General features: G+C 35.8%; 4 protein-coding genes across 4 annotated transcripts; 1 reads left to right on the top strand and 3 right to left on the bottom strand.

The window, feature by feature from the left end:
* Window positions 1-4,032: 4,032 nt before the first annotated feature.
* LOC110697452 lies at window positions 4,033-4,737 on the bottom strand. Its single transcript, XM_021874819.1, has one exon. The coding sequence runs from the start codon at window positions 4,735-4,737 to the stop codon at window positions 4,033-4,035; it is 705 nt and encodes a 234-aa protein (XP_021730511.1).
* Window positions 4,738-7,530: 2,793 nt separating this feature from the next.
* LOC110697474 (germin-like protein subfamily 3 member 2) lies at window positions 7,531-8,351 on the top strand. Its single transcript, XM_021874845.1, has one exon. The coding sequence runs from the start codon at window positions 7,634-7,636 to the stop codon at window positions 8,279-8,281; it is 648 nt and encodes a 215-aa protein (XP_021730537.1). The 5' UTR covers window positions 7,531-7,633; the 3' UTR covers window positions 8,282-8,351.
* Window positions 8,352-8,534: 183 nt separating this feature from the next.
* On the bottom strand, window positions 8,535-11,347 carry LOC110697473 (protein trichome birefringence-like 36). The gene is made up of 5 exons (XM_021874844.1): window positions 10,753-11,347; window positions 9,654-9,825; window positions 9,391-9,572; window positions 9,144-9,302; window positions 8,535-8,929 (listed from the first exon to the last, which is right to left on the bottom strand). Exons 1-5 carry the CDS (start codon window positions 11,106-11,108, stop codon window positions 8,632-8,634), a joined length of 1,167 nt encoding a protein of 388 aa, XP_021730536.1. The 5' UTR covers window positions 11,109-11,347; the 3' UTR covers window positions 8,535-8,631.
* Window positions 11,348-17,630: 6,283 nt separating this feature from the next.
* LOC110697472 (peptidyl-prolyl cis-trans isomerase FKBP17-2, chloroplastic-like) lies at window positions 17,631-21,598 on the bottom strand. Its single transcript, XM_021874843.1, has 3 exons — window positions 21,079-21,598; window positions 19,728-19,772; window positions 17,631-18,151 (listed from the first exon to the last, which is right to left on the bottom strand). The coding sequence occupies exons 1-3, from the start codon at window positions 21,453-21,455 to the stop codon at window positions 17,797-17,799; spliced, it is 777 nt and encodes a 258-aa protein (XP_021730535.1). The 5' UTR covers window positions 21,456-21,598; the 3' UTR covers window positions 17,631-17,796.
* Window positions 21,599-25,835: the final 4,237 nt, after the last annotated feature.

Below are 25,835 nucleotides of genomic sequence, written 5' to 3'. Positions count from 1 at the left end.
CAAAAAATCAAAAATTATCATCCAATTAACATGCAATTCAATAACCTGGCGAATTTGATTTGTAGCAGCGATTGCAATCGCGATTAGTAATATAGCGCAAGGCGAGCAAGGTCGGTGTGAACTTGCTTATGATTACTTTGATGAAGCAATTGATGAAGCAATTTGAAGCAATTCAAGGCGAGAAACATCGTTACTGATTAGGCGTCATTGATGAAGCTCGTGGTGGAGAGAGAAGTTAGTTAGCTAGGTGGAGAAAGATGACAGTTAGGTGTGATTTTAGGAGTTTTATGTGATTAATCACATGCGTTGGATTGGATACAATTTGATGGCTGAGATTGGTTCTCACATATAGGATGTGTTCTCACATAGAAGGTGGTTCTCACCGGATCCCGACCCTATATATTTATATATATATATATATATATATATATATATATATATATATTGAAAAAATTGAAAAATGAAAAATACGAGAATCATGATAGTGAATAGCCATCGAACTACTTCCCTGTGCCCCTATCCTTAATGGTAAAAGGTTTTGATTCAATTTCGATTGAAATACTTGCATTGTGGACTAAAAGATCATGATTTGACCTTGAATTTGTTGATCCCTAGTAGGAGTCAAAGCTATTTAACCATGTATGTTTTAGGAGCTTGACTGTGTTAACTGTGAGGCTTGAACCTTATATATTCATTCATGTGTGTGTTTAGTTCCTGGTGTAGCATTGATCTTAGTTTTGATTCTAGACTCTTAGTAGTGTGTCGTAATGCATTGCATGTGCATGTTGAAATGATGAAGGCCATGTTCATTAGGTGACCTCCAGAGGAATTTAGAACATCCGTTCCCTTCTTGCTCACCCATGTTGTAGCTTGACTATATTTTTCATAAACTTCACAAAAATTACCCCTTAGCCCCAATTTGGTTACTTTTCCCAAGTCTAGCTTGGGGGAGCTATTTTATGCGGTATTTTGTGTGATTTTAATTTCAAGTTGCAATTGATGAGAGAAAAAAAAAAGGAAAAAAAAGAGAGAAAAGAAGGAAAACTAGCATGGAGGTTTGTTGAAAAAAAAAGAGAGAATAAATCGAAGAACAAGGAAAGAAAATCTCATACTTAAAATGAAGGAAAATGTCTTTATTCTCGAGAAAAATAAAAGGAGAAAAAAAAGAAAGAAAAAGAGAAAAAATGTTGATGAAAAGAAAAAATTGAATAAAAGGAAGCTTGAAGTTAGAAAGAAATATGAAGAAGTAAGGGGTGTTTTTATTGCAGTTGGGTTTGTGTTTTGTTGATTGAAAATGGTGAATCGAGGTGTGACTCATTGCTTTTGATAGCTCCCCGATTACACTAATATAGCCCACATTTCCCAAATTATTTCTTACCCAATATTCTTATTCCCGGCCTACGTTACAAGCTTGAAAAAGTCCTTTCGATCTTCATGCATAGCATTGTGTTCATGTGAAACGAGTCTTTTGTCAAAATACTGGAGTATATGTTACATTTCGAGTCAACATTTGACTAGGTTGAGCGATATAATAACCTTCTAAACACGCGAGTGTTGTGAGATGGGGGGATTGCATTATTGTTGGGGATGGTGAGAGATCGAGCTCATTTTTAGCTCGCCACATAAAAAGTGTGTTGAGTGACCACCGATGTGAGATATTCTAGTCATCGATTCTTGAAATATACATGGTTGGTCTCGTTTGACAACTAATTAGGTGGATCGATGGTATGAGTGATTTGATTGGTTGGCTAAGATGCATGCTTGTTCGATTTCGTTTTTGAATCCGTGTTTTGAATTTGCATTATGGGGTGAAGTATGTTGTTTGGTTGTTGATTATTTTTTGTTGTCTTGCTTGAGGACAAGCAAGAGTTTAGCTTGGGAGAATTTGATATACACGTTTTATACATAGATTTATCCCGACTTTTCATTACATTCTTATATGGTTTTAGGCTCTTTAGAGCCATTTTCCGCTAACATTCTCTTCTCTAGTGTGTTCGGTGTATTTTTATAAGTTTTACAGGAACTTGGAGTTTCTCGGATGATTCGGACACGTTTTAAGCGTTTTGGAGATGTTACTGGACAAGGATGTAAAACCGAGCTAAACAAGAACCAAGTCTTAGAAGAATTTGCAAGCAAGGAGCAGTTTTTTATACTGTGCCCGGTCGGGCATTGCAAGCCCGGTCAGACCGGGCACAAAAGGACTTCATGGTTGATGTTAATATTGAAGCAAAGAAGCTGATTTATGGTTTTATCCCACGCGCCTGATTGGGAAGCTCATGCCCGGTTGGATCGGGCGCGTGGTGGCTGAGATGTTCAAAGCTACGAAATCAGAAGCAAGGAAGCCAGCGAAGAAGTGTCCCTCGTGCCTGATCGGGGGCCATATGCCCGGTTGGATCGGGCGCTGAGGAAGAATGCAAGGAAGAAACAGTTGCTTATTTAATCCCACCTGCCCGATCGGGGTGTTATTGCTCGGTCTGACCGGGCAGTGTATTGCGATTCCGGTTTTTATTATTTTTCGAATTTTTATTTCATTAAGGGTATAAATACCCATTGTAATTATCATTAGTTCACTTTTATTATCTCCTTAAGTTTTATTTCTCTTTCTAGAGCCCTAATTTCATACTTTTTAGCAATTTAATTCCTAGGTTAGATTTGGGTATTGTTGATTAACAATTTGAGTAATTTCAATTGAAGCATCATTGGTATTCATCTCTATTCCTTTCTCTTTCAATTATTTTTGTTTTCAATTATGTTTCCTTGATTATTATTGTTATTGCTTCTTTCAATATGCGTGAGTAGTTTTCTTATTCCAAGATCTAGGGTAACCCAATTATGATTGATGCATGAATTAATTCTTTAAATTCTCTAATGACTATTGCAACTGTTATGCTAAACTGATTGTGATTATGCCAATACTAGATTAGAGATAATTAGTAGTGTTATTATTCCATAGTTTCAATCACAACGAGAGTTGGGTTTTAACGGAATTGAGTAAATTAATTAAGGGTTTGAAATTCATCACGAGAGTAGTTGAATTGATAATTGGGAAGTGAAGTAAGGTGTTTAATGTCTCTAATTTGCATGATACCATGAGAATAGGCTTGATTGTGGGTTAGGGAAGCCATTGATACTCGAGAGAGGTCCTTGGTATTGGTTAGGGTTTGCTTTTCCCCGTGTTAATTGGAATTGTATGTTAGGGGTAGATATATAATTGCATCGATCGTAATTGTGGTGATACTTGATCTTGGATGTTTTAGCTTATTGATTTATCATATTCGTTTGATTTATTCTAGTTTTCCATACATTAGCTTTTAGTTTATTCCATCATTGTTTGATTCTTGCTTGGTAATTACTTGAGTCTAAATAATTTAGGTGAACCTTAGTCTCTGTGGGATCGACCCTGACTTACCCTACTACATAATTAGGAGGAGTAGTTAGGTTATTTTTGTTAGGTGTGCGACCGCCTATCACCTCAAAACATTGATCAAGAGGGCGGCTTGGTCCTCCGTTAGATTAGAATTGATGATTACGGAAAAAGACTCATTAGCATCAAGATATGCATACCTCAAGCCCAAAGGTAGAGGTTTCAAGTCTACCTTTGGTGCTCCCTTACCCTTGGAGTCCTCTTCTTTCTCTTCCACTTAAAAGAAGGCATGAGTAAAAGTAGTCTATTCTTATGCTTGCATTGTTGCATTCCTCCTTGCTTTCTTCAAGCAAATCCTCATATAATTGCATGTCTTCTTTATGATCACCTATCTTAAAATCATTCAACAAAACACTTTCAAGAGGATCATTAGTAGCATGCAAATGAGGATGGTAAAATTCCTCCATCAAAGATTCAATCACATCAACTCTATAGCATTCACTAAATTAAGAAGGTTGGTTCGTGACACTATTCAAATCAAACTTAATGGACTCACTATCAACCTTCAAAGTCATCTTACCATCTTTCACATTGATGATGGCCTTAGAAGTAGCAAGGAAATAAAGGTCTATCCAAAATGATGGGGATGCTCTCATCTTCATTCATTTTCAACACATAAAAGTCAATGGGCCAGGAAAGGTGAACTTGCCAACTCTAAGAGGGATGTCTTCCACTTTCCCTATAGGCAATTTGGTAGAACGATCGGCAAGTTGTAGAGTGATGTTTGTAGGAGAAAGGTTGCCTACACCTAGCTTTTGGTAAACTGAGAAAGGCATAAGACTCAAACTTACACCTAAATCACACAAAGAATTCCCAAGATGGACATCATTAACCAAACATGGGATAGAGAAACTACTGGGGTCCTTCAACTTTGTAGGGAGCTTGCTAGAAAGAATAGCACTACAATTGGCGGTAAGGTTAACGGTCTCTACTTCTCTCCTACCATGCAAGAGGTCCTTCAAAAATTTAGAATAATGGGGCATCTCTTTCATGGCTTGAATAAATGGTAATTGATCATGTAGACCTTTAATAACCTCCAAAAATCTCTCAAATTGAGCATCTAGCTTAGACCTCACAAAGAGTTGTGGAAAGGGTAGCTTCTCCTCTCTAGGTTGGCGATTTAGGGGGAAAGGGGTAGCTTTTTTTGTGGGATCTTTCTCCTTTGGTTCAACAACATCATTTTCTTTCTCATTTCCCAAAGACTCATTGGTTTTCTCACTCTCATCCTCAAGATCAACTTCCTCCCTTGATTTCTTCTCAATGTTTGGCTCACTCCCTAGAACTTTCCCACTCCTAGTGGTAATGGAATACATGGGATTAGGGTTCAAACCTTAACTAGGAAGGGCATGAGTGGAAGAAGAAGAAGAGGGGTTTGATTGAGCAAGTTGAGAGATTTAAGTTTCCATCATTTTCATGTGGGCCTTTAATTGCTTCTTCTCTTCTTCTTGACTTCTATTAAAATTCTCTTGACTTTTAACAAAATCTTCTTGGCTCTTATTAAAAGTCTCTTGATTTTTAATAAGAGTTTGGAGTAATGACAAAGGATCGGAAAGTACCTCCAATTTAAGAGGTTGTTGAGGTGGGGGAAGTTGGGGTTGTTGGAAACCCGGAGGCCTATTACGTTGGGCATAATGAGAAGTATATTGACTTTTATTTCCTCCGGTGCTTTGGATGGAAATATTTCTTTGTTTATTGTTTCCCATGTTACTTTGATCACCAAAACTATGATTTTGATTGTCATAGTATCGGGAGTTGGGTTGATGGTTTTGATTTCCATAACCTCTTTGGTTAGGGTAGCCTCTTCCATTTGGATTGGAAGGGCCTCCCCCACCATGATATTGGTAATCATAACCACCACCACTTTGGTTCCAACCATGGTTCCAATTTTGATTCCAATTCCCCATTTGATTAGGGTTTAGCCTCATGTTCTCCATATTCCCCATACATGGGGCAAAGTTCATAGCATTAACGTCTTCCACATTATCATCGTGTTCTTGGGGAGGGTTTGAGTTTCACAAGAGTAAACACATTGACATGTATCATGATCATAGGTACCACAATTAACACATAAGAAATATCCAGGAGGCATTGTATTGTAAGAAGGAGGGGAAGGAGTATTCATATCATTGCCTCCCTTGGTAGAAGGGGAGGAAGCAATCTGGGTTTGGACTTTCATGAGCTCTTCCATTTGTTTTGCCATCTTGGTCATTTGAGAGGAAAGATTGGTGATGGCATTAGCTTGCTCCAATGGATGAATCGTTCCCTTGCTTGAGGTAGCTTCACGCTCTCCTTCATACCATCCTCATAATTTCGAACCACATCCTCTATGATGCGCTCCACTTCCCCTTCTCTTTTGTTCATTATTGGGCCTCCCGCACCAGCATCCAAACTTGTTTTGCTTTGAGGTGAAAGTCCACTATAGAATGTTTGAAGAGCTTGGTAGTTAGGGATGTTATGATAGGGACATTGTCTTTGAAGTTCTGTATATCTCTCCCAAGCTTCGCACAAAGATTCTCCACCTCTTTGACGGAATCCTTGAAACGAGCCTTGGTGGTCTTCTTGTGATTATAGAACCGTCCCAATAAAGCGGTGGTGACTTCATTCCAAGTTGTGAGAGAACCGGGAGGGACATCCTTCTTGAGCTAATGTTCGGCCGCACCCATGATAGAGAAAGGGAACATCTTAAGACGAATGTATTCTTGAGAAACACCATTTGCCTTTATGGTATCACAATACTTGAGAAATTTCTCGAGATGCTCATATGGATTCTCAAATTTCCCACCCGGGAATTGCCTCTTCTCAACATAGAAATGAAAGTAGGCTTGATCTCAAAGTTGTTTGCTTGAGTGGTGGGGGCTAGAATCCCACTTTGAGGTGCATAAGCTTCGGAAGTTCCTAGTTGCTTAAGAGCTCTATGGACTCCCATGATGTGGGGTTGCGCACACTCGAACTCAAAGGTTGAGAAAGGATTGATTTCTAAACTTGATGAAGAACTAGGACTATCTCCTTCTTAACTTGATGGTGAGGAAGGTGGAGTTTGAGAATCTCTCACTACCTCTCTTGTAGGGTTATGGGAGTTTCTACTCCTTGCTCTTGCTTCTCTCCTTAGCAAGGACAAAGTCCTCTCAAGCTCGGGATCGATAGGGATCAAAGACCTTGAGCGGGTTCGTCCCCTGTTCATACAACAAAGCTAAGAAGAAAGTAAGCACTGACAAGTAACAATAGTAACACAAACAAGCGAATAAAAGATGAGATAGACTTAATAAGGTAATGAAAAAGTAATGGAAGTTGTCTCTCCGGCAACGGCGCCAATTTGATCAAGGATATTCTAGGTCGTTGAAACTAAAACACCTTTAATCAAACCCAAAATTTATAACCTAAACCTAAGAACTAAACACATGCAAGTCTAGCAGTAAGTCGAGAGTCGATCCCAGGGAGAAGCTAAAACACCACGTTCAATACCAACAATCAAGCTATCTAGGAAAAAGGAGAAAAGCTATCTAAAGATACTAAATAAGAATGAAATGAACTAGAAGCAATGTAATTAAAGCACTAAGGGAATGGTTTAGGTAAGAATTCACTCAAGCACAACAAGACATGAAATAATCAAGTTTGAATGTGAACTAAGCATCTCATATCAATGATTTTAAAGTACAATAACGCATGATATGTCATACTAAAATAAGGTAAATTTGATTTAAGCATACTAGCATAACAACATGTGGGCTTCAGTTGCTCTTAGGCCGTTCTTTTGAAAATTTTGGCACGACATATAGCGAGTTGGCTTGATCATGGATCAGACATGACAAGATGCACAACCAAATTCGACCTAAAACCATAATTACTATTTTTCATTGCCTCCACACTTCCATGCCACTGCTCCACCAAACGCCATTATATTCAATTGAATTGCACTTTCCTTTTTATTAAAAAAATAAAATAAAAATTGAAGCAGCCAAATAAGACTGGCAATTATTTGTGGTACTAACAGACTGTAGTAGTCAATACTTGACTTCTAAGAGAATATTCCATGATGTTTCCTTACACCAACTAAGGGACTACTAGTAAGCATTGCACCAACTAAAGTGAACATTTATTAGTGGTTTTAGCCTTGTGCTCTCAAATGCCTATAAAATGTTGGACATCTAGATAATGTTTTAGAGCTTTAATCATAGTCCTTATCAATTTTATCCAAGAAAATAAAAAAATATGGCTCTTCCATTGGTATTTCTGTTAGTCCTTTCCATCCAATATCATGCACATTTACTCTCAGCATCCGACCCGGATCCTATTGAAGACTTCTGCTTATCCACCGGCGGATCCAAACCCGGTGATACGAGCTGCATGAACAACAATGTAACAGTGGAAGATTTTATTTTCACAGGCATAAAATTGCCAGGAAACTTCACAAACACAGGTTTCACTTCAAAACCTGTTAATGCCAATGTATTCCCTGGGCTAAACACCTTAGGACTTTCGTTGGTGCGAGCTGACTTTGGCGTGGGTGGTGTTAATGTTCCACATTATCATCCAAGAGCTACAGAAATCGCGTATGTTTTGGAGGGAAAAATTTATTCAGGATTTGTTGACACTCAGGGAAAAATATTTGCTAAGGTAATTGAGAAAGGTGAGGTGATGGTGTTTCCTAGGGGTATGTTGCATTTCCAAATGAATGTTGGGGAGTCCCCTGCAGCTATTTTAGGGAGTTTTGACAGCCAGAATCCCGGCTTGATGAAAATACCATCAACCATTTTTGGGTCTGATATCAATGAAGAGCTTCTAGAGAAGGCTTTTGGGTTGAGCTCAAAAGATCTTCGAAAATTGAAAAAAAAAGTTCAGCTCATCCTAAGTTTTTGATAAAATTCTGTAATCTTTATTGTACTAATCTTACATATTAATATTGTATTTATTTACTGATGTGTCCATGAAGATGTGCTGTTACATTCTGTTTTCATTGAAACTATAGGAAATTCATGTTTTTCTTATATTAACATGAAAGACCACCATATTATAGCAATTGTCATTCTTCTAAATGATTTAATACTTGGGAAAAACCCATTAAATTGAAGGCTAGGACTGTGATCAAAACATTACCTTCAACATTAGGTGATCAGAGTTATAATGACAGGAATTTATAATTCCGGAGGATTAATTAGAGAAACATTGATTCACTTGGCTTACAATATTGGATAAATAATTGCCATTGACTAGAGAATTGCACTTAGCATTTCATTCCAAGCATCAGGAACCCCAGGAAGGCACCAATGACTGCAGTCAGAGTTGTGTTCTTTCAGGTTTTGGTTTATTTCTTGTGCCAAATCCCTGCTGTACACCGAGGGGTGTCCATCCCTTCGAAGACCAGATATGTTGGTAATATCTTGCAGATATACCGGAAATCTCATCTTTCTTAGAACTTCTTTGAGGATCATAGTAGGTCCTGCAACATGAGGGTGGCTGAAATATAGTAGAGGCTCCTTTTGTTTGTAGCATTTCCAGCCATTTTCCCTGCCATAGTAAATCGACTTAATTAAACTATTGAATTGAAAAGGAAGAAAACAGAGTTTAATACTTAATTAGGCGAGTAGGGAAATATGTAGACGCCAACTAGCTTAGTTGGTAAATTATCAAGGGAGAAGGATCAAACCTCGTCTCTGCCACAAACCTTTGTGGCTTCTTATGATCTTGGTAATATAAATAAGCATTTAGTTGATGGATATACCTGTTGTGTCTGGGTGACATGCTGCGAAAAATGACCCGAGTTTTGTGAGGATCTAAATTTAAATCTACCCATTTAGCCCATGTTGTGAGTCCTTTCTCGTAGGCAACCATTGGATTCAAATTGCTGATAATTCTGTTTTCTTCCATGAAATAATCCCACCTACAAGCAGTTTCAAACTTGAGATTTTTAAGTGTAATGTTACAATCAGAATCAAACAAAGTGTGGCAAACAAAGCAGAATATCCTACGCTCTAGACTTGACTGAATGTGTCCACCAGTGTGCTGAATCGAACACAAGTATATCGACTCCTCTCCAATACTTTGCATTATCTTCAATCATATCAAGATGTAAAACTCGCTTATGCTGAGGACTTCTTTTTAGTTCTACTAGTAGAGGCGCCCAAGAAAACTCAATCGACGTCTCAAAGTCCTGAAATCAGTCATTTGATTTATAGAATGGACCAAACAATGTAGCTTAGAAACGAAAGTAATCAAGTCATGGAGCTATTACCAGGGCATGGAAGGCCATTGTAGGACCATTGTATGTCACCCGTTTTCGGCCAGTTGGAATGACTCCTTGGACAAGGCAAACAAGAGACTCCCATTGGTTTCTCATTATTGAATCTCCAACTAACATTACTCTTTTTCTCCTCATCTTTCCCAGGAAGTGAAGTGCATCAAATCTTACATCAAGTAAAAAGTGGCATCAATAATTTTACAGCAGGAAATTGTAGCAGTTGTACTCCAAAAACTTATGAGTATAAATTATGACTAGTTGACACTAGCATTATACAGCTTTACCACAAATTTGTGTACAAACTCTATTAATATAAAATCAACTTCTTTTTTCTTTTTTTTTGGTTTAACCAATGTTATTTTTCCTAGAAAATCATCACATTATTTTTACCTTGTTGTCAAACCAGTGTGCACACTTGTGTTTTACAAGAAAGCAACACACATTTCAGATCAGAAAAATCGTCTTACCTTGTTGGATAAAAAAAAATCAAGAAAATTCACTACGACAATGAAATTTATCATACAAATTCACATGATTATAACTCTAATCACCTAATACACATGAATACATCAAATAAAAGTCATTCCAACGCGAAATTGGTTTTTTACATGTGGAACTACATTTGTTGTATTAGCAAGTCTTGTGTGTGGCCACTTATGAAAAAATAAAGTAACCCCTATAACACTGACCGAGTAATCCTATAACACTGACAAAATAACCCCTTTAAAACCGACCAAATAACCCCTATTACACTAACGAAGTAACCCTTATATAGTGGCTGGCCACACGGTGTGATCAGCCACATATAAGAATTTGTGTTGCTCTATACAACATCATTCCCGTTATGTAAACGTTTTTGCCTTTTATCTAGCCATAGCTGTAAATGTTAACAACAGAAACAAGTCTACTAGGGGAATTTTATTTTTTTTTCTTTTTTTTTTCTTTTTAGAAATGGATTTAAAGTACTTAACCTACTTGTAGTAATATAAAAATTTTACTAGTATATAAACTTCATTAAACATGGAACTAATTTAAGGGGAATAAACAAATAGAAGAACAAACAAAATAGCAAACAGAAAATGTAGTTAATTACCTAGGAATAGAACACTTAAAAGGTTGCCATCTCCATTTTTGATAATCCGAATCCGGGCGTCCATTCTTAAGGCAAGTTACAGCAGTACTAAGATAAGGGCAGCTTGAATCATAGAGAGGGTACGATTCATCAAACACCCATTTCCCCAATGTGAAGTCACACGATGACTTGCCTCCTGCCGTGGCTCGGTTTCGGGTTAGGGCCATGTTAAGCTCGCTAGCACTATAATCCTCATTCAGCCATGCCTCTTCTTGAACGTCATCATAATGATCTGAAAATGATGTTACATGATAAATGCTTAGGGAAATTATGAACATAAAACATAACAAAGACTTTGGTGTGTCAGTTACTGTCATTTTATTTATGTTTTTTTTTTGTGTATAAGTGAACAAGTTTTGTGCTTGTTTTCATGCAAGTAAAAAACACATTGTTAAGAAGAGATCATGCTATTAATTAAGGTCGTCTCTTTTGGGTGCAGAAGGTAGTCTCTTGTCTCGCCTTTCATTGCGGTGGAATTGGATGGCAAATTTATTGCAACTTTTGTTCTTGATTACATATTATGGTCATTTTTTTGGGGTGGTAGGATCGTGGTAATTGTTTAGAAAAATAGAAAAAGATTAGGGTGATTGATAGAGTATAAAACATATTATTCTGCCTCAACCATCAGCTTAATCTTTTGGTTGAGATGATGCTTTGACATGGTATCGGAGTCATCGTGACAATCACCTTTAAGTGGAGTATTAAGCGCTGGGTATGAAGAGGGTCCATCTTGCATCCACACTTCAAGCCCAACGGGCTTTCGTGTAAGGGGGCGTGCTTTCGTGTAAGGGGACGTAATAGAGTATAAAACATAATCATGGGCCTCAACTTCAACAGTGATGTTAATTATCCTCATTTCAAGGGTAGTTAGTCTAATCAAAAGTATGGAAAGAAAAAGTATTAATATGATTATGATAGTTGTCTAGTGACTCAAATGCTTCTAAACATAGCGTAAATAATCTGCATGATAAAAATAAGGGAATCTCTTCATTCGCATATAAATGTATTTTAATTTTATACAATTGTTGAATACTCCATATAAATAAGTTAATTATTCTTTCTTTTTTCGAATATAACACAATCATAAAATATAGTTGGTGGTTAATATTGTGACCCATCCAATATGTCAAAAGGGATGGGAACTTTATAACCCACCACCTTGTTAGATTAGTGTCGTTTGAAGTTAAATAAATTTGGGTTAATCATTGTCCTTGTGAGATTACTCTTTATGTTTTGTCGGACTTTTTGTCACTTCTCTAACGTTTCCTCAAAAAAAAAATTCAAAAAAAAAATATTTTCTGTGTAAATAGAGCCAAGGGCAATATTGTAAAGGTCTTGTATACCACCCTAATATTTTAAATTTTTACTAAGTTAGGTAGGTGGCATTTAAGGTTAACACATGAGATTGAAACAAACTGAAATTTGTTCCCCGTAACTGAAGGATTAAGTGGGACAATGCTGAATTTGTAAATTTACAATGTCAAAAAGCTAACGAGTCAAAATGATAACAGGCATGTTATTGCTGCTTCAAGGCTGTAGCTAGCCCTTCACCTTTATGCCCCTTGTGGATACAATTCATTTTTCTATGTAATAATTGTTAGGACTTCGGATTACCTTCAAATGACCAATAATATTAGGTAAAAGAATGTAGAAGGCTGTGAGTAAATCTCAAAAAAAAAAAAAAAAAAAAAAAAAAAAAAAAAAAAAAAAACCTTATATATTAAAAAGCGTTCCTAAAAAGGTATATATGCCACGTGGCACCCTCGCTATGTCATTTTTCAACTATGAGCATATTCTAATGAAAATGTCCATCATGAGATTTGAACTCACAACCCCCAAAATATGCATTTGAAGTCTTACCATCTCATATATTAATTAATACTGCTTTTATACTCGATTCATAAATATATATATATATGGATTGGATATCTGAACATTTAATGACTGCGATTCTTAAAAAAATCGATTCTAATATTTGCTAATAATGCTCGTCGATGAGATAATGTAAACAAGAAAAATTGACTATTGTTATAAACTAATTTTAGTTATTTGATTATTTTGATAATAGTTATATCTTTATTTTCATTATATTAATTATAAATTATACACAAAAGACATGCATATATATATATATATATATATATATATATATATATATATATATATATATATATATATATGTTGAAGACAAGCGGGACAACTTTCATTAAATCATATGGAGATCAACCAAAGCTTGAATGAATTTGGGGGAACTCATTCGTACAAATACGCTCTGAATCAACATTAACATCCCACCTAACAAATAAGTGAGCTACCATGTTACCCACTCTTCTAACGTGGATACAATGAAAGAAATTAAACAAAGAACTCAGCCTATAAATGTCCTCTAGCACACGAAACATTGGACTTGCACCAACTTGTTTACATTGAACAGCTCGCATTACATTCACAACATCCCCATCAAGCACCACATTCATATAGCCAAGTCAATAGTTGTTCCATAAATAATTTGTTTAAAGGTTTAATGAAAAATATTATATAAATAAACAAATAATGAATTATTGGAATAATAAAGATTGAACTTATTTATTTAATTATAAGTGTTCAAAGTAACAACCCGGAGCATCGTCCGGGACACACACCAGTTATACTATCAAAATAAGAACGAAGAATATTAAGAGACTACGGGAGTAATAAATAGGGGCCGTTTGGTTTCACTACTAGAAAACAGTCGATTTCCGACGGAAACGTTCCGCGGACACTTAATTCCGTCGAAAAAACCGAAATTTCCGACAGAATTTAATTCCGTCGGAAATTTTCGACGGAATTAAAAATCCGTCGGAAAATAAGTAATTTCAAACGGATTTTAACTCCATTGGAAAGTTCTGACGGATTTTTTCTATCGGAATTCTAAATTTCCGACGGATTTTCCCTCAAAATTCCGTCAAAACATTTAAAAAATAAAAAATAAAAAAAATAAAAAATAAATAAATCTAAACCCTAAATTTTATGAGAGCCGCCACCCCCTTATTACCCCCTCTCCTTGTTCTTTTCCCTTTCTCTCTCCTCTCCTCTCAGACTCTTCTTAGTCTCACTTTCTCTCCTTTTTAGTTCTCTTCTCCGCCCTTTCACTCATCTCCTCTTCGATTTCTTCTACCCTTTCACTCTCCTCTTCGATTTCTTCTCCCCTTTCACTCTCCGCCATTTCTCAACGAACGAACACCATCAACGAACACCAAAGTCAAGGTTTACACTTCAAACACCATCAACTAAAGGTTTTTCATGTCAAATTCGACCATGAAAATTCTAGATCTAGAGTTTTCATGGTCGAATTTGACCTTTAAAACCCGAATTCGCCGTTTTTCCGGTAGAATGTGAGATTGTGAGGTATGTCTTCTTTTTTCATCTTTTAATTTGGTTTGGATTTTTTTTTCTTCTCTATTTTTATGGTGGTGTGATTAAATTGCAGTGGTAGTGGGTTAGGATTTGGTTGGAAGGGATGAGGGGTAGGTAAATAAGGTGTGTTGTGGGTTGTGGTGGGTGCGGGTTGTTGGTGTTTGTGGGTTAGGGGTTTCGGTTAGTGGGTTGTGGGTTAGGGGTTTCAGTTAGTGGGTATTGGAATTAGGCGGGTCTGGGTTAGGGGTGGTGGTTGGTAGATCTGGGTAGTTTTTTGTTAGGGTTCGGTGGTGGTGGTGGTGGGTTGTTGGTGTTTATAGGTTAGGGATTTTGGTTAGTGGGTTGTGGGTTAGGGGTTTCAGTTAGTGGGTTGTGGGTTGTAGTGGTGGATCTGGGTCGTCGTGGGTTGTAGGGGATTCGGCGATGGTGGGTTAAAGTGGTTGTGGGTTATAGTGGATCTGGATTGTGGGTTAAAGTGGGTTTCGGTGGTTGTGGGTTAAAGTGGTTAGGGGTTTCGGCTGTGGGTTATGGCGGTGGTGGGTTAAAGTGGCTGGTGGTGTTCTGAGGTGGTGATACGCCTTGCCGGTGGTGGCGCGACGTGTTTTTTTTTTTTCAATATACCAGTTTTCGACGGAATTTTCCGTCAGAATTTTCCGACGGATTCGTATTTCGTCGGAAATTTCCGACGGACTTTTTCGGTGCCGGAATTCCACTTCCGACGAAATAGTTCCGACGGAATTCCGTCAAAAAAGGTCGTTTTTCCTACAAAAGGTTTTCCGACAACTGGTTCCGATGGAATTTCCGTTGGAAACGGATTTTCCGACGGAATTCCAGGTTATTCTGACAGAATTTTTCCATCGAAAATGACCTCTTTTCTAGTAGTGTTTGCACGGGGTAAACGGAATGGAATGAAAAAGGGGAATGGAATGGAATGGAATGAAAATCCCTCAAATGTAGTATGTTGTTTGTTGTAAGAAAAACAATGGGAATCACCAGATTCACCACCACCACACCCAAACAACCCCCTTTTTCTTCACTTTCCCATTCACCGTGGCTGGTTGGGTGTTCGAGGAGGCTGATCGGGCTGGCATTGCTGTCGGCGACCGAACCCAGCCCCCTAGCGCGCCTGACACCGACGGAACCCTAACCCCCTACCGCGCCTAACTCCGACTGCACCGCTACCGTGGTTGGTACTCTTTCTTCACTTTCTTCTCAGACGGAACCCTAACCCCCATCCCTACCCCTCGCCGCCCATCCCTAACCCCTCGCCGCTCAGCCCTAACCCCTCCAACTACACGGTGGTCGACTTAGAAGGGTTTCTAGGGTCGGGGTGGCATTTTTGAGGAGAGCGGGTGGTGTTTTCTAAGGCTGTGGTGGTTGGTTGGCCGAGCTGGTTGGAGTGTTTATGGTGGCTGGTTGAGGTGTTCGAGGAGGCTGGCCGGGCTTACTAGGTGGGTTTCCGGTGAAGGGTGGGGTGCCAAGGAAGGCGGTTAGAGGGTGGGGTTGCCGGTGAAGGATGTTGTGAGAGGTGGTCATGGAAGAAGGACGAAGGAGTTGGTCATGGAGGAGGAGAGATGAGAGAGAAAGAAGCAAGGGTGGGGAAGGGAATGGAAAAGGTAGGGGGGTGGGGAATGGGATCAGAAGCTTTTTGGGTATTCAAAGGGGAAAGGGAATGATAGAAATGGGTAAACAAACACCAACAAAGGGAATGATTCCCATGGAATCCAATTCCCTTTGATTATTACTGTGAACCAAACGGCCCCTTAATCTACTACTTCCTCTGTCCCTTTATTTTTGCCCCATTGTCACATTTTGGGTCAAACTTTGTAAACTTTGACCGTAAATTACCGTTAAATCACAAGAGATAATATAGTCATGAGTAATCTTGTAAGATTCAACTCATTTATATTTTATTAATACCACGTTTTTTTTAATTTTTACGTGTATGGAAATGAAGATATGTGTGTTCTAAAACGCATCTTGAAGACCGTAAAAAGTTAAATGGGGCAAAATAAATAGGGACAGAGGGAGTACATTTTAAGTATTACATATCATAGAATACTAAATAAACTCTTACACAAATATTATGAAAATCAGCTGCTAGAAATTATTGTTTAAGCAACATTAATTGAAAATTAATGATTATTATTCAAGAGCAATTGATTGGAAACTAAAGAATGTAATTTTTCCTTTCCACTCAGCCCTATTTTTCTTACTTCCACATTTATCTTTTTGCGTTGCTCTAGTCAACAAAAGGGCTGGACTTTCTTTAGAGTAACACACGTAAAATCTTCTTCACATAAACTCTCAACGACTCAACACATACGGCTTTTAGGACAAAGCAATGACATAAGCGGGTTCTCAAATTTTCAATCTATGGACATCATATGACATAATTAGTCAAAGTCTTAAGGATACCTTAAATTTAAAATCAAATCTTGTCCAAATCATTTTCCTTTCTACACCATTAAACAAAATAGTGTTTCTCAATCTGTTTCACCATACATTCATGCTCAATAAACATCATGTATCTTTCTATGTGCGTAACAGCGCAAAATATGACTTCATGGTAGTGCACATTCACAGTTTGCTTCTAATTATACTTCCACTATACTCGTAAGAAACTTAAATGGGGTTGTTTCCTTTGGTGACTCGACACCCTGATGATGCAGGGAACTTCAGACATTCTCTTAAAGGAAGAATGCTGCAAACCATTGGTCAATGCTTCACACAAAACCTCATCGCTTTGTACATCACTTACGCAATTTGGTTTAATTCACAAAACCACATTGCTTTGTACAGTGACAGAGTTCAGGAAAGCTACAATGAAGCTGAGATATGCTGCAACCTGCAGGCCTGCAGCTGCGGTGAAGCATGTATATTGATTTATTGTTGAATATAGAAGCAAGTCCTTCGGAACAACTAGTGCTTCCGCTATAAGAACGAATTAACTTTTGAGTCCTTAGGAGCATGTAGCCATGTAGCCTTCTTAAAGATAGATTAGAAAAAAAGTGATGAACTAGTATGTAATCTGATTAACATTCGAGGCCCCAATTTCAACGACATGAACCTACAAACTTTAAAAAAGAACGCTCTCTCTTGACAAACACATACAAAGAAACTAACAAATTAACATGAGAAATTGGATTTAAATTTCTATCAAAATATTCCATAATCTTGAATGCTTGACCCTTGGAAAATCATCTCCTTATATAACAAGCAACAAAACTTGGGTATTGACAGCAAAAGATATTTCTCCATAAAAATGCTACAAAGCAATGGATTTGACCTTTAGATTCAAATCAAAGTTAGGAGTGACAGGGTCACTCTTTCCCTGGTTCAATAAACGAAGAGCTTCTTTCGCCCAATAGACCATGCCGACAACATTTCCCTGGGCTAGAGATCAAAGCAACGCAGCTAAAAATGAAAAATTACAAATAAGATAACCATGTCATCCTAAGTTAAATTTTATATGCTTAATAATAAGATTAATAAAAAGAAAGTGGTTTAAATATTCAATTGTACAATTATGAGAATATAGAAACTTTGTTTTCAGAAGGCATTATTATTTTATATTTTGGATAAAAATGCTACACTAAAAGAATTACATCATGCAGGTGCAATAGAAACTCGATCAACCTCAACAATATACTCAAGGGTAGCACAAGGTGGAATAGAGACATCGGAACCAAAATCAGCACCATTATCACAGTAACCCAATTTAGGAGGGACAATGACCCTTCTTTTACCTCCGGCCTTCATCGTCTTTAACACATATTCTATCCCTTCACACATTCCTCTAGTGTATGGCCTTGACCCCATTACAAGAGCAAGTGATCTGTTATTCTTACCAAATGTATCAACAAATACTTCACCACTATCTTTGACGCTGCCTTTTAAGTCTATTACTACCAAGTCCCCTGTTCTTGGAGTAGCACCACCACCAATTCTCATGTCATAGTACCTAAATCAATGCAATGATTCGATGAACATGCAAATCAAGTAGATATTCTAGAACTAATACATTTAAATATTCTAGAACTAATACATGCAAATTAACGAGTACATGTACTGCAAGAAGACGAGCAAAATATTCTAAAATTAATACATGCAAATCAAGTAGATATCCTAGAACTAATACATACCAATCAACAAATACATGCAATGCAAGAAGCCAAGCAAAACATTCTATAACTAATAGTCTTGTATGCTATATAATAGTTTGTGTAGTCATGTTACCAATAAACTCACTAAGATTAGTAGATATTAATGTAATGAAGACTCATTTTAATATGGGAAAATTAATAAGGAGAATAACAACTTTCAATTATATTAGTGATTAAAGTAGCAAATCTTACATTAAATCCCCATTTTCGAGATCAAACATGACCTTGAGCAATGGATAATAATTTAATGGCAAGAATGCAGCTCACAAAAGACACATTAAATCAAGGTCAATTGCAATAGTAAACTTGTTCCGGAATCGAGTGCATTCGTAAACGTGTTCAAGACAGGTGTAGGTTTATCGTTGGATGAACTGCATTAATCGCATATTGACCCTTTTCCTCAATCGAGCTTAGTAGAGGAAGGGAGATAGGAATTGGTGGGAGATGAAAACACTTTCACAAAAAATGTGAATATATTTAAGAATAGTGGTTGCATTGAAAATGTTCATCAACGACTTATCTTCATCATTCACATCATCCCAGAGAAACAAATTTGGCTACCAAACAGGTTACATTTACATGAGGATCAAATTCGACCACCAAACACCTTACATTCTTACATAAATAAATTTAAGAATAAAATGAATAAAAACTCAAGAATAGAAAACAATGTGAGAATTTTCTTTATATCTCTTAATCAATAAAAACAAAATATCTTCCGAATAAGAAACAACTTCTTTTGGTTTTCAAAAACAAAAAAAAAAGAAACAGCCTCTAAATTTTGCAAAATTAAAAGATTATGGAGTAGATTGAAACGTAGCTACTTAAAGAGATTAGCAATCATTATATATAGATTAATGGGAACTATATATGAAATATATGTATTTATACAATCTTTGTTTATTTATTGTACTCACATCCTATTCCTTTAATTAAAGTCATGACTTAATAGATTCATTTCAATGTTTATTTTTAAATTACCAATTTTTATAAAAATTATTTTTATAGGCGTGCATTGGAGATCAAGCAAAATGCACATAAGAACCAACAACAACAACAAAACACAAAAATAGTACAATTTTTGTTAAAAGACCAACTCTAAATTGATGGTTAAGGCCTAAGACTAAGTTTTATAATCTACCACGCCCCTCACATAAATGTATGTTAGACTTGAAATATCAATGCAACATGGGTCTCTCTATACCCAGTGTTTAGGAGGGGTATATGGACCCACAACATTTATGCTTTTGATTGAGTTGGTATTCTAACAATTTTTTAATGAATATATACAATTGCAAATATTGAAAATGTTTGTAAAAGTTAGAAGAATGAAGAACTTACATTAACTAAGCAATGATAAAGTAGAAAATATACCTTATGCCATTTGGTAGTATAACCTCTTCTTCCTTCTCCAAATCCCTACATATGAGAAAGAAAAAGGTTAGATAAACTTATTATCATATACTTAATTAAACGTAGTGATATAAAACATAAAATGTACATAGGTTAACTATTGGTTACACTCTGATAATAAATAGTTACTTCATCGCACCATACCGTTATCAACTCAAATCACATCTTATGCCATACCCATACCCAATTATTCACCCAAGCCCTCTTAACGTGGACAAGATTTGCTAGCTAGTTGATTAATATGCTACTAGCCTATCCTCAAACGACAACAAAAAACGTATACAAAAATAGGAGATGAAGAAAGTTAAAGTCCCAAGCCTATAAACACTTTATTCCTCTGTTTGGAAATTAAAAAAAAAAAAAAAAAAAAGTCTCAATTTGATTTTTTCACTATTCATATACACCAGTTTGACTTCCGTTGGTGATTCATATATTAAATAAAACATAATTACCTTGGTACTTGTTAGAATTGTTAACATATACTTTTCCAACATTAACATTTTAGAAGTTATACTTAGGTCATTTTTTTTAAATTTTATTTTTGCTAAACTAAAATTATTTTTACTGAATTGAATTTATTTTTATAAGATTAAACTTATTTTTAATGAACTAAAACTATTTTTATTGATTTTCTACTATATTTGTTCTTTTTAAGTTACTATATTTACTAATCAAAACTTATTTTTATTTCACTAAAATTATTTTTATACACAATCATTCTAGTTAAATTTGTGCTAAAGATAGTCATAACGACTTATCATGAACTCTAAAGTCATAACTAATGTGTCATACTAGTATAATCAAGCATGATTTAAAAGTCAATTCGTAAATGTCAAGCACAGAGTAGTGATATAGAGGAGATACCAACACTATTTTTGCATAGTTTTTGGATTTGAATACTTTACTCACTAACTTACGGAGTACTTACTAATTTACCGGGTATCAATGTCTCTTAATTCGGGTCAAGGAGTCAGGTTCGGATCATTTGGGCCGGTTGGTTCGAGTGGTTTGAATCGTTTGAGTCTAAATCGGGTTGATTTCGGGTATGGTTGGGTGTGGTTCTCGTTTTGGCTCTCTCTCAATAACTCAGGTTTGGAATCGAATCGGTCAGTAATTGACAGGTCTGAATGCACGCAATGCATACTTCAATTCAAATTCTAAAAAGAACAAATAAAAAATTAGGATTGTTTTTAGGAATTTAATTAAGTGGTCATCAATCTCGCATTTTCACCAACAAGTAGCTAATGTATAATATAGATGAACTTGTAAGTATAATTGAAAATAGCAAAAGAAAATGAAAATCATAACTTGCCTAGTGTTAGCTTGCTCCTGAGAAACTTCAAGACGAGTCTTGACTTGCTCAGAAATAACCCCAACAGCAAGAAAACCAACCCAAGCAAGTCCTGCGCCGAGGCCGAAACGCCGGGTCAAGGAAGATGCTATCCAATCTGTAGAATCTGCAGTGGTTGAACCCTTAACATTATCATTCTTATTACTGTTATTATTATTATTTTCCAATATTTTGGGTGTAATTGGCTTCTCTAAGGAACTTGAACTTAATTGAGGCGTTTGAGAAGGTGGAGTAGTTGGTGTTTGAGGTGGTGGTGTCTTTGAACATGGTGATACTTGGTGTGTTCGTGAGAGTGGGGTGGAAAGAAATGGTGGTGATGTAAAGGAAGAGGAAGCCATTTTATCTTTGAACAAGTATTGATGATGTTTAAGCTCTTTCTTTCTTTATTTATTTATTTATGTTTTATTATGTTGTAGCTGATTTTTGATAAAATGGGATGATAAGAAGGGTGTCCAAATGACCACACATATGGGTCACTTTCTTGTAAAACCCACCTTATCAATTAGAATTAGAAAAGGATAAATATAAAGGCTACTGATTATAAAAACCAAAGCAAATATGCAATAGGGTCTATTATATTTGTCTTCATCTAAACAAATAGGAAAATAGGATGGCATGGACGCATGGTAGTAAATAAATACTCTATCTGTTTTGTAATAATGATAATATTAGGTATTTTAGATGAAATACTAGTGATGGTGGTTGGGCTTTGGTCTGAAACTGTTGGGGGTGCTTGTACTGTGGCAAATGTAACTGCCATCAAAAGTGGCTCAAGAAACCCCCTTTTCTGATGCTTGAGTAAGTATGTGCTTTAATAAGAGAAAGTGTGCTTAGTGAGAGAAAGTAGGGTGAAAGAACAGATTGTTTAACCACTTTTTTTCGTGGTAAATAATATGGATAATTACTATAATTGTACGAATTGGGCTGAGTGGAAGTTGTTCCAATCAGCGGTTTGCCGACTTAAGGAAGCTTTGGGATTAGTGGTGACATAGTGCTTGATGCGTGTAATCCTAATGGTGAAGCTGGGGGTGAGAGAAAGCTCCGCGATATCCCATACAACTAGCCCCCTAATAGATGGTATGAGACTATGAGGTGACTAATGCCAGCTCTTTTTAGTTATTACCTCACCGTTATTGTTCAATCATTTGGTCTGCTGGAGTCCTCCTCATTTAACTAGCCCCCTAAGTCTTAGCATTGTTTCAATCAGGCCGTTTCCAAGATTTTCAAGGCCTTATGCTAACTACAATAATGAGGCCCAGTAAATTTGTTAAATTAAAGGACAACTAATTAATGTAAAATTACATCATCATCATCATCAAGATTAGAATATTTTTGATTCGGAATAATTACATCCTTTATATTACCATTTATTTTCAATAGAAACTTGTGCTTAGTTTATAACGAACTCATAAAAAATCTTAGGGTTTGTTTCGCATCGTTTTTTGTTTTTGGTTTTCTATCTTGTTGAAAAAAAAAAGAAAAAAAACAAACAAACAGGAAACAAGGAAAAGGCGTTTTCCACTTTTTTGTTGTCAGTTTTTAAAATTATCACGATTTTAATAAGTTTGACTAATTTTTGTATTCATTATATGATATATATCATATGATATGATTTTTTAAAAAAAAAACACCAAACCACAACATTACCAAACAAACCCTTAGTATTTATTTTTCCGTTTTTCAAAACCAAGATTATATTTCCTTATATTAGAAGAAATAATTGAAAAACTCAATGCAATTACAATATTTTTTTTAAAAAATAAATCCAAATTAGAATTATATTAAAATTGACGCAAATTGAAAATTTAATAGATAAACACATGAATATATTTTTGAGCAATCATTGTGAAAAAATTTAAGAGCTCGAATGTAGTGGTTTCCCCCCTTTCTAATGAATGAAAAATTGTAGAATGTGAGAGGTTGTGATTAAAAGATCTTGATACTGATGTAAGCATAAAAAAATTTACCCATTGAAAAGCTTAGTTAACGTAAATTGTTTAAGAAGATAAATTAAAAGGTTTGAAAGAGGAAATGAAAGAGTCGATCATGGATAATGACTAGAAGGTTTTTAAGAGTGATAATATATTAAAAAGTGTTTCTAAAAACATTTATTATACGATGTCATTTATTAATGAGAAAAAAGTATCTCACAAGTTTCGAACATCAAACCTCACGATATAAATTACACTTTTTACCATAATAGCCAATAGCATTTATGTATGTTCTTTGTATACACATAAATTAATATATCTTTATGTAAACACGAAAGAAATAAAAAATAATTATATAGCTTGGAAAAAGTAAATGAAAAAGAATAGCCTCAACAATTCTAAGACAATGGAGAGTTATTCTTTATAAATCATCTTTCTTAGTAACATTATGTTTTAAAGTAACAATCTGGTGCAACGCTCGGGCCTCACAATAGTTGATAGTATTAAATATAGTGTTGTTTTGGAATTCTAGACATGGTAAATTTAGGGTTGTACAGAGTGCGGTTTAGATCGCATCAAACGCAATTTTGCGGTTTGTTGCGGTTTGCGGTTTGAAAATTGCGGTTTGGTTTTTGAAAATGACCAAATCGCGGTTTGCGGGTTGGTGCGTTTTCAAAAAATATTTAGTCCAAACCGCACTTTAATGCGATTTGCGGTTTTTATTCTATAGTTTTATTAAAAAAATATATAAAAGAACTAAAATATATGAGCTAATCTTTGACTATTAGTTAATTAAAGGTTAAAAAAAAAAGAGTTTAATATTTGAATTATAAATTAATAATTACAAAATAAAATAAAAGTTTTGTTTTAAAAAGAATAATTATAATTTTAAAAAAGTATGGTTAAACCGCACACACCAAAGCGCATTTTGCGGTGCGGTTGGTGCATTGTTTTAGAAGTGCGGTTTGAAAAAATTACAAACCGCAATTTTGCGATTTGATGTGATTTAGCATCCAAACCGCACCGTGAACACCCCTAGATAAATTGGAGAGATAAGTCAAAGGGTTTAATGAGCTTACTTATTGACTAACTCACTTTGAATAATGGGAAGAGGTTGTGAGGAAGAAGACATTAACAAGTGAAAAAAAATTGGTCCCCCAAAATTTAAGGCCCTCTTCTGTGGATCCGATTAAACTATCTAAAAGCCGAGTTTGGTCTTGATGCTGCTAAGACTTGAGGAAACTGCTAATTCTTAGGCATGTGTTGAAGCGTTACTCTTTCACATTTGTGGATATGTAAATTCGTAGCTGTGGTTGAATTTGAATTTCATTACTCTGCTGAAAAATTTTCGGTTATCACCCCCCTTCCACAGCAGGGCCGTCTCGGAAATTTATGGGGCCTAGAGCGAAAACTTAAAAAAGGGCCCTAAACAACAAAGCTAGACATATTTCTTTCATATACTAGGTATAATTCACCAACAAATTATCTATCCCCTTATATTATTGTTGGATTATTAACTCGATATTTTATTATTTTTTGATCACGGAATTGAAATTTGATGAGGTGCAACAAAATTTGAGATGGGACAAAGGGAGAAGTAAAGGATAAAAATGATTGGCATGGTTATGAGTATAATTAGGAAATAAATATAGATGAATACTTCTTATATTTTCTATTTTATTTATTTATTTATTTTATTAAGAATTATTTATTTTTTATTTTAAATAAAATTTATATAGGGGACACAAAAGGGGGGACCTGAGCGATCGCTCAAGCTGCTTCCCCTTATAGCCGGCCTGTTCCAGAGAAATATTTAAGCAGTTTTCGAGATGTGTTGCTCCACTAAAAAAATTAACTCGTTCCATTCCTTGTTCGAGAAAATTCAAGCAATTTTAATTTGTAGAAATTGTAGTTACTCCTCTTTGATTATTTATTGACACATTTTCAAATTGATGGGTTGATGATATTTGCATCACTCCCCTTTGAGTACTGATAAATTTTCAAACTGATGATTACTATTCTGTTGGAGAAATTCGATTTACTCTACCCATAATTACACCTCTTAGAAATTTGAATGTTTTACTTCCATCATTTTTGTAAGAAAATAGAGATTATGCTAGCTTGAATGTGATCAATGACAAATAACAATAACAAAAACAAAGAGCGAAAAGCAAGAAACAACGAAACAAGAAAGAATTTATCAGTGCCAGAAGAAAACCCACAAATCCACTATAAAGTTACTTGATGATGATGATTACAAGCTCTCAAACCACCATGAAAGCTCACACCTCTCTTTATTTTTTCTCTTAAAACCCTAAGAGGATGAATAAATCCAAGAGGCTATTTCATTATCTCTCAATCTAACATCATGACATAATTTATGTCAATACATGAGTATATATAATGTCAAGACTAAGAAACGATGCAATGGAAATAAAATAAAACACGATATAAATAGCAAAATTAGGCAAGAAAAAAAGAGCTCGAGCATTGCACCTAGGCCCGCAGCGGGCATGCACAAATTACTGGTGTTTCGGGGTTTTCTGATGTCCTGCGGGAGAGTTACAATTCCGAGACTGGAACCGGACGCCTGTACCTGCAAAATAACGGAGACTCCTGAGAGCTCCGCCTCCAACGGTCAAGTTAGTACCTGATTAAGGAGTAATTAATACGGAAATTAAAGTAATAAGATCTCTCTAGGTGAGAGTGCTTAGTGTTGGTAATCTGCGTCGTTAGCGAGATTAGCCGGTTGTTGGTGTTCCGTAATATTTCTGTTCTTCTCTGCTT

Source organism: Chenopodium quinoa, unplaced genomic scaffold, assembly GCF_001683475.1.
Source record: "Chenopodium quinoa cultivar QQ74 unplaced genomic scaffold, ASM168347v1, whole genome shotgun sequence".
Taxonomy (NCBI): domain Eukaryota; kingdom Viridiplantae; phylum Streptophyta; class Magnoliopsida; order Caryophyllales; family Amaranthaceae; genus Chenopodium; species Chenopodium quinoa.
The sequence above is the reverse complement of the archived record's forward strand: the minus strand, read 5'-3'. Positions and strand labels throughout refer to the sequence as shown.

Coding starts and splice junctions, on each gene's coding strand:
- LOC110697474 (XM_021874845.1), top strand. CDS start 7,634: ATGGCTCTTCCATTGGTATTTCTGTTAGTCCTTTCCATCCAATATCAT.
- LOC110697473 (XM_021874844.1), bottom strand. CDS start 11,108: ATGACAGTAACTGACACACCAAAGTCTTTGTTATGTTTTATGTTCATA. Junction 9,826..10,752: donor TTTAAGTGTTCTATTCCTAG/GTAATTAACTAC, acceptor ACTTGATGTAAG/ATTTGATGCACTTCACTTCC. Junction 9,573..9,653: donor CAATGGCCTTCCATGCCCTG/GTAATAGCTCCA, acceptor GACTGATTTCAG/GACTTTGAGACGTCGATTGA.
- LOC110697472 (XM_021874843.1), bottom strand. CDS start 21,455: ATGGCTTCCTCTTCCTTTACATCACCACCATTTCTTTCCACCCCACTC. Junction 19,773..21,078: donor CAGGAGCAAGCTAACACTAG/GCAAGTTATGAT, acceptor TCTCATATGTAG/GGATTTGGAGAAGGAAGAAG. Junction 18,152..19,727: donor ATACTACCAAATGGCATAAG/GTATATTTTCTA, acceptor GCATTGATTTAG/GTACTATGACATGAGAATTG.
- LOC110697452 (XM_021874819.1), bottom strand. CDS start 4,737: ATGTATTCCATTACCACTAGGAGTGGGAAAGTTCTAGGGAGTGAGCCA.